Here is a 7,976-nt window from a genome sequence, read left to right on the forward strand (position 1 = left end):
CAGGGCAGGCCCTATGAGGAGAGGCTACGGGACCTGAACCTGTTCAGCCGCCAAAAGAGAAGGCTGAGGGGGGATCTAGTGACCTGTTACAAACTAGCCAGGGGGGACCAGCAGGCACTGGGGAGTCCCTGTTCCCCTGAGCACTACCAGGAGTGACCAGGAATAATGGTCACAAACTGGCAGAGGGTAGATTCAGGCTAGGCATCAGGAAGCGCTACTTCACGGTCAGGGCAGTTAAGATCTGGAACCAGCTTCCAAGAGAAGTGGTGCTGGCTCCTGCCCTGGGGGTGTTTAAGAGGAGGTTAGATGAATATCTTGCTGGGGTCATTTGACCCCAGTACTCTTTCCTGCCATGGCAGGGGGTCGGACTCGATGATCTGCTCAGGTCCCTTCCGACCCTAGAAACTATGAAACCAAGGATGCTTATTTTTGTACTTGTATACTTCCTTTCTACCTCACTGTTTCCTTTATCATCATATCACTAGATGTCTAGGATGTCTTTTGAAAATTCAGATCTTCAGAGCTATCTACAGTCATTGCCATTCAGAATTATGTTGTGGTGAAGGACTTAATTTGCAACTGTTCCCTCTTAAATCCATAATTATTACACATTGTATGCTTCATTATGTATATTACCAACCATAATAAAAGTTCTTTTAAGTAGGATGACTTGAACTTTTTCACTGGGGGTTTAAAATGTTGAACTCTCAGTAACCAGTGTGGTTAGGACACAAGCTGCTTTCTGGCCTACCAGTGAATGTAGAAGTGGGCAGAACTGGCCCCACCAATTTCTGCATACAGTTGGTGACTTTGTTCACACACATTCTGTACACTTGTTATCTCTGGATACTGGGGAGTTTAAGTGAGTTTCCAAATGACAATGTTGATGTCCAATTTAGCTACACCTTTTCCCTGGAGAGGTCACAACATAAGCTGGACAGTACATGAAAGCGGATTTGCCAGTTACATAACTTGCATAGGCTGTGCTGTGCCCTTATTATCCTGAGATGGCCTCGAACAACAACATGCTCATGCCCAAGAGGCTCTAATTCCCTTTCACTGGGATTTCTAGCAGGGTTTCTCAGCTGCTTTTAGGGAGCACAAGATGCAATTGCATGTTTACTCACTAGGCGTAGCAGCTGCAGGCTTATGCCCTTGTCCTCAATTCTGTACATGATTGGTACAGGTTGATTTTAAGCTGGCTCTGCTCCAGAGGTTTTGTGAGATTCGCAAGTGAGGTATGCACTGTTCACTTAAATTACAGATCTGTGTGAGAACTATATTCCCACCATTGTTATAACTAACTCCTCAGATGTTTGTCATTGAAAGCATTTAATACAAATTAATGATATCTCTGCTTATCAGTGTGACAGCACTTTTGTGCGTAGCTCAGCTTTGGTCCCCTGCTATATGTGTGGATCTTTCAGGTAGTAACAGGGAAGAGAAAGCATTTAGAATATCAGAAAATGTTATTGTAAAATCACAACAATAGACGCAGGATGTCAGGTGATCCATTCTGGACTAATGTCCAGGCTACTGAAGAAGAATAAAATGCAACAGGTCACTTCACATTCTTAATCTTAAAAAAAAAAAAAGCAAGCTATTTTGCAGTTCGTTACTTTTCTGCTTGTGTCCTAGCATGTCAGAAGTGTTGTAAGTCTGCAGATACACTCCTTTTGTAAGCTGAGCTGGCTATGGTTGTACTAGCACCGTGGCACTGTGGATATGATTGAGCCCCTCCCAGTAAGTCATTTTCCTCTCTTCCTTCTTTCTTCTACCTGCCAGACAGCCCCAGGGTAAAGTGAAGGAGGATCAAGTGGGCAAACAAGTTGAACAGGCTGGTCTTGCCTTATGCCCCTCTCCTTTTCACCAAAAACAGACACCTCCTTTTAGTTCTTCCAGTAATTCACGTAGGCTCTTTACAGTCTCAAGCAGAATGACTCTCTGCTCTTACGCTGGTCAGGTCACGACACACATTTAGGCATCTAAATTGTTAGGCAACTATGTAAGTGGTTTGACCTCTAAATGTGTTGAATAATGGGATTATGGGGAAACAAGAATTGCTGGACTGGAGTCGTATGTTTTCTCTCTGCAGACCCAAGTGCTAAAGTTTTGTGAGATAACAGGGACTGGGCTATACATCAGCTTAGCCTTTCAAGAATTAGCAGTGTGTCCTCATGCAAAACTTGGTTAAATTCAGTCAGTGCAGTTAATGAATAACAGCAGCCAGGGATTAGTTTAGACAGAAGAAAGAAGCCAAGGATTCCTCAAAGCAGGCTTCATTCAGATGATGCCTTGTTACATCAGGGACTAAAGGAAATGGAACTGGCTCTTTATTTTGAATCCCCCCATTAAACCATGATGATGATGCACTTAAGCTTTAAGGTTGTAGCTAGCAGAAAAAACTTAAGACATTATTGAAATTTGCTGAAATTACTGTGAAGTAAGAGCCAGAGTTGTTTGTAACCACGATATAGGTAGGTTTTTCCACAATTGTCACTTACTTCCAGGAGATGGCAATAGAGGTTAGCAAATAATGAATTATAGTTAGCCACAGTTTTACATAATCTGTGCATAACATCTAGGATAATGGAGTGCATCAATGAGCATAAAAAATGGTGATGAAGCCATCTGTCCAGTAGCACTGAAATGAGTGAATCCTAGAAGTTAAAGTTTAAGCTGTGTAATGTTACCAGTGATAGTAGAAGGTAGACCCTGCAGCTGCCACAGAAATCCTGAGATTTTTGTGGCAATACAAGTATCTATAAATACAAGTTCATGCTCTGAAAGTGACTGCCTTAGAGCTGAAGGCAGCTGGTATTTGCTGGGGAGTCTCTATAGTCCAGTCTTCTAGCTGGTATATGTGTAGCTGGAGCATCTTAACTCCCAGTCAGGACCATGAATGCTGCGTGCCCCCAGAGGCTGGGGGGACACGGTGAGCTCTCGCAGGTGGCGGTGGTGGTAGGCGGCACTGTTGGCAGAAGGAGCATGGTGGAGGCAAGCAGGGAGTTCCCGGGGGTGGCCATGGTGCTGTCAGCGGCAGGAGGGTGGTGAGGGAGTGCCACGCACCGACCCGCGGTCAGTGACCACCTGCAGATGCCACCAGCAGTGATCACGGACTGCCTGCAGATGCCACCGGCAGTGTCAGCAGCACTTTTTCACAGGGGGTGCACCGCCACACTCAGGGGGTGCACATGCACCTACCTGCACCCCCTATGCATCGCCAGTGATCACGACATAGCATCTTCCTCTTCATTTTCCCTCTTTTCTTTCTTCATTTTCTTGTCCAGCTTGTACTTGAGGCGGCGGATGGGGTCAGTGATGCTTCTCAGGGACATGTCATCAAAATCTTCTGCCAGGAGGAAATTCCTGTTGATCAGGTCAGCAGCCTCCTCCCAGTTCTTGAAACAGGCAGGACCCAGACGCTCGATTTCCTCCACAGCATTCCCAGAAATCACTTCTCCACTGGGCTTCAGTACCACCACTACAGGTGTGTCACACACAACAAACATTGACTCCAGCTCCCTGGAAACCAAAATCAGAAAGTTTAAATCACAAAGCCCAAAGCGTTTTAGACAAGGTGCTAAAGACTACATGCCACCCACCAGAGCCGTCTTTAGGGAGAACTGCTGCCTCTCCTACTGCAGGCTGCAGGCTGGATTTCCAGACCTGTCGGTGGTGGTCAGTTGCAGGTCATGCATTTGCTTACCTGGCAAGGGAAATACCATGACTACTAAGGTGGTTTTCCCGCTGGCTGGGGAAAACCATGAACATGGCAGGAGGTAGTACACTAGCTGAGCACTTTCACTTCCAGTGGGAAGATCTCGGCTATACGCTGCCTTTATGGAAATGGGAGACTTCTCCCTAGCTCACTCTTGTGGCCATACGGCTGAGGGCAAGTGAAAATCAGGGGCATCCAAACCCCAAGCTTCTAGGCTTGGGCTTGCACATAGGATGCCTGCCAGAAGATCTGAAACCCCAGGCAAGGGGTGGAGGATGTTTCCTGGTAGTAGGGCCACATGTGGTTCTTGAATGACTCACAAACGACACACAAAAAAATTTCCTTAAAAAAAAAAAGGACATGGATTTGCTCTGACGTGAAACAGTCTTTACCATTGGAAGGCAGCATGGGAACAGCTTGAAAAACAGAAGCTAAGTTAGGAATCCTGCCTGCTAGTCCTGATTTTGAAAATGATTCTCACAAAGAAGGCTCTGGCCTTAACGGAGGACTTCCCCCCCATGCCTGTAGAAGAGGAAGGAATACTTCAGTTCACCTCCAAGGGAATAATGAACTCATAAATATTAGTAAGAAGCTTTGAAGCTGTATCATACTCTGATTAATCATCAAGGCTAGGGACAGAAGTTACACATAAACCAGTATAAGTGATCAGAAACTAGTTTAAACCTGTAACAGAACAGACATTCAGTGCACATAAACCAGTTTCAGAATAGCTGAAACTGGGTTAAGATAAAGCTGGCTGAATGTAGTACCAGACTTAACTGATTTAGGTTAAACCGGTTTATGAAACTTCTGTCACAGACCTGATCCTGGTTCAAGTTAAATCAGAGTCCTCCAGCATCCCAGCATGCTTTGCAGCCCTGGGCTGGGCTGGGCTGTCTGCTTCAGAGAGCAGGGCTGGTCCCGCCCCTCTGCTCTCTAGCTGGAGCAGTGAAGGCTGGCTCACTGCCTTCCCCACCAGGAAACCCTTGCTGGGGTCTGGGGCCAGGGAGGGGGGTTAAACTCACTGTTTCCTGAGTACAGAGCTGCCCTGCCCTGCTGGATTGCTTACTGCTGGTTGCAACTGTGGACTACAAATACTGGAAGCAGGAAGAGGAAGCGTTAAGCAATCCTGCAGAGTCCTGCTGCTGTGACTGTGAACTGCAAATCCAAGAGACCTTGGGGGCAGCAAGAAGAGGAAGTGAACACACAGCCCATGCTGGCTACCTGCCAGAGAGCCATGCTCTAGCAACCCCTGGCTTCTGGCTTGAGCCACTGTAGGCATATGGCTGCATTTCCTGAATCACAAATAAATGTTTGTTCAATTGTTTATTGGTTCAATCTTTGCAACTTAGACTAACCTGCAAAGACTGAATCAATTCAGCCTTGGGCTTTTTGACTGTCTGTACTTACTCCAAAGGAACAGTCATGACATTTAATTATTGCTTATTTTATATTAATGAAGTCACAATAACTTGCAGCCTTTTTCCCTTTGGTGTGATGTGAGGATTTGGAGGACTGTTGCCAAGTGCTTCCATAATATTTTTCTCATGTCTTTCTTACAGCCTACAGGGACAATCTCTTTAAGAACAAGAAATAAACAGGAGTCTGTAAGGGCAGTTCTCAACCGGCAAGCCAGTGGAAGATAAGAAGAGAACCCAGGTCTTCCGCTCAGATATCTGGACACGCTGCCTTTCACCCAGAATGGTCTGTGTTGTAGACAGCACTGGTGGTCTGTTCAGATCTTTTCCTGTTGCCTTTGCTTTTCTTGCACTTTCCTCATTGCACTCTGGTGTTTTCTAGTCTTTCCCTTATGACTGTCCCCACTACTCTGTAGGAGCTGGTCTTGTTTTGTTCAAACAATCCTTAGAACTAACTTCTTTCATGAAGCCAGTTGATACATATCCACCAAGTACATGTTTAAAATAAATTATGATGAGATCAAAGCCTCAGCTTTGGGAGGAAAAGGTGGTCTTGGTGGACTAATATTAAGACTGGGAGTCAGAACTCAAAATTCTGATTTTTTTCTGACTCTGTCCCTGCAAGGCCTTGGTCAAGTCATTTCCTTTTCCAGACCTCAGTTTCTCCATCTATAAATAGGAAAAATGAAGACCTACCTTCTGAGAGAGAAGCACAAAGTATTGCTGTCATCTACGTAGCTGCAGTGTTAACTATGCTTGGTTACATAATAGGATCCAAGACGGGGAATATCTGTGTTCACTTAATACAGTTAACACCCTGGAGTAGTTTGATAATGCATACAGGAATAACTTGCCCTGTACCAGTCTTTAGGGCACACAGATGCTGTAATGTGAGGCTTTGGATAATAATAGAAATATTTAAAAGTTTGGAAGAAATAACAGCATCTGGAAAAAAAATCAGAAGGCTACTATTACTATCTTATTGCTATATCAAGCTCTTACCTTTTAAACTCATCCTGGAAAGGCAGGGACAGCCATCTTTTTGGCATGGTCTTCAGGAACTTTTCTTGCTTTTCCTCTGTCTCATCCTGAGACACATATACCAGGACCAGCTGGGAAGCTCTTTCCACATAGAACTCATCAGTGAGTCTCACAAAGAAATCTTTGAGGACCGGAGAGAATTCCTGGCATCGAGGACATTCACCAGACCCAAAATAAAGCAGCATCACTTTGTTTTCCAGCCTTTGACTAAGTTCACGCTCTGTGTCCATCTCATCACAGTCCTTGTTGTTTACAATCAGGATCTTCCCAGTAAAAAGGGAAGCCATGCTAAGCCTAGGCATTCAGGTTGATACTGTTAGTTAAATAATTAATCCGTTTTGGAGGTTTTGCATGGCAGGGTTCCATTCTGGTATCTGGAAACTCAGTGGGAAGGAAATGTTATGCAGTGTCTTCAGAGTGTCTTTGTGTGTGGCTCATGGAGTTTGCCTACGGGTGTTTGTCATTAGAACCTTTCCTTCTGTAAGTTGTCTGCATCATAAAACTGAAGATAATGCTTCAGTCTTGCTACTACTCTGAAGGGTTTGTTGAGTTTATAGTAAATCCAATAATCTGTCTGTTGTATTGCATCTACCAAGCTATTAATAAACTGAGGACTCAAACTCTGCAAAGTCATCTTTAATCTTTTTAAACTGATATTGTGGCTGCTGCTTAACTATCCAGAATAGCTAATAAACTATAACAGGTATTCAGCAAGACCTATCATAGCTACAAATTCTGATAATTTGCTGGTGGTAAAGCAGGTTTACTGATGATTATCAATGTTCCCTCCAAGGTGTAGCAATCTTTGAGCATGCTGCTTTGGTCCGTGAGCACGCCACTTTGGTCCCACCTCCTTCAGTGCAGGCTGTTATTCAGAAGCATGGCTGGTATTCTCAGGCAGTATTTGCTCTTGGCTACTATTCAGAAGCTTATCTGTGGTATTCCTGTATTCACCTAAGCTAGTAAAAGAGTTTCATTTATAATTTTAGTCTATGCATATGTTTTTTTAAAGGTGTGATCACTTACATTTTTGTAAAGTTATCTAATTAAGGGAAGTGTGTGTGGGGTGGAGATGTCTTTTCTGGTCACCTTTCCCTTGTCGTGGCAGGTTATGGATGGATGGACATAAATGCAGCTAACCCCTGTTTCTATGGAATGGGAATATTTCCCAATTTTGAGAGTGAGAAGATAACTGGCTTTGTGTGATTTCTAAATGACCAAGCCCCTACCTTGCCTTGCCTTGGGGAGCAAGGAGGCACATGGCGTCAGGACTGGGGAGTGGAGCAGTTCCCTGGAGTCCTGCAGTTTCTCCCCACCTGCACTATATAAATCTCACTTGAGCCTCTGATTGCAGCACAGCAAATCTCTTTGATCTCAGATGCTGATTTTAATTTGGGGTGGTAGGGATACCCATGGAGGACCTGCTGCAGAGAAGACACTTGGGGCATATTTGGTCTGCAAGGAGCGACTGCTATTAGTCTTAGAGAGCTTCTCTCTCCCTTTCTTGGAGGATCTATGGCTGGGGAGCAGAGTAGTTGCCTGGTGCCAGCCCTGAGCCCCAGCCCCCATCCCCGCCTTACCCTGGGGAGCAAGGAGGCACTCTGCCCCAGCCCCAGCCTCCACCCCCACCTCCACCTCGCTTCAGGGAGAAGCCGTTGCCTGAACTTACCTCTGGTAAGTGTCCTGCACCAGCCCCAGTGCCTCTACCGCTCTCCACGCCCAGCTCCTCTCTGGGCAGGTATACAGCATTAATAAGTTAGCGTGCAGCAAGATTTTAAATTGTGCATGGCCGTGCA

At 45.2% G+C, this 7,976-nt stretch overlaps 1 protein-coding gene across 1 annotated transcript; it reads right to left on the minus strand.

Annotated features, from left to right (window-relative positions):
* Positions 1-3,211: 3,211 nt before the first annotated feature.
* On the minus strand, positions 3,212-7,121 carry NXNL1 (nucleoredoxin-like 1). The gene is made up of 2 exons (XM_019556709.1): positions 6,142-7,121; positions 3,212-3,525 (listed from the first exon to the last, which is right to left on the minus strand). The coding sequence occupies exons 1-2, from the start codon at positions 6,480-6,482 to the stop codon at positions 3,231-3,233; spliced, it is 636 nt and encodes a 211-aa protein (XP_019412254.1). The 5' UTR covers positions 6,483-7,121; the 3' UTR covers positions 3,212-3,230.
* Positions 7,122-7,976: the final 855 nt, after the last annotated feature.

The sequence above is a fragment of the Crocodylus porosus genome, unplaced genomic scaffold (genome assembly GCF_001723895.1).
Source record: "Crocodylus porosus isolate Cpor-Errol unplaced genomic scaffold, CroPor_comp1, whole genome shotgun sequence".
Classification (NCBI taxonomy): domain Eukaryota; kingdom Metazoa; phylum Chordata; order Crocodylia; family Crocodylidae; genus Crocodylus; species Crocodylus porosus.

Bases quoted from the DNA above. Each gene is read 5' to 3' on its own strand.
- NXNL1 (XM_019556709.1), bottom strand. From the start codon at position 6,482: ATGCCTAGGCTTAGCATGGCTTCCCTTTTTACTGGGAAGATCCTGATT. The intron at 3,526-6,141 runs GTAAGAGCTTGA...TTTGGTTTCCAG, and splicing joins TTCCAGGATGAGTTTAAAAG to GGAGCTGGAGTCAATGTTTG.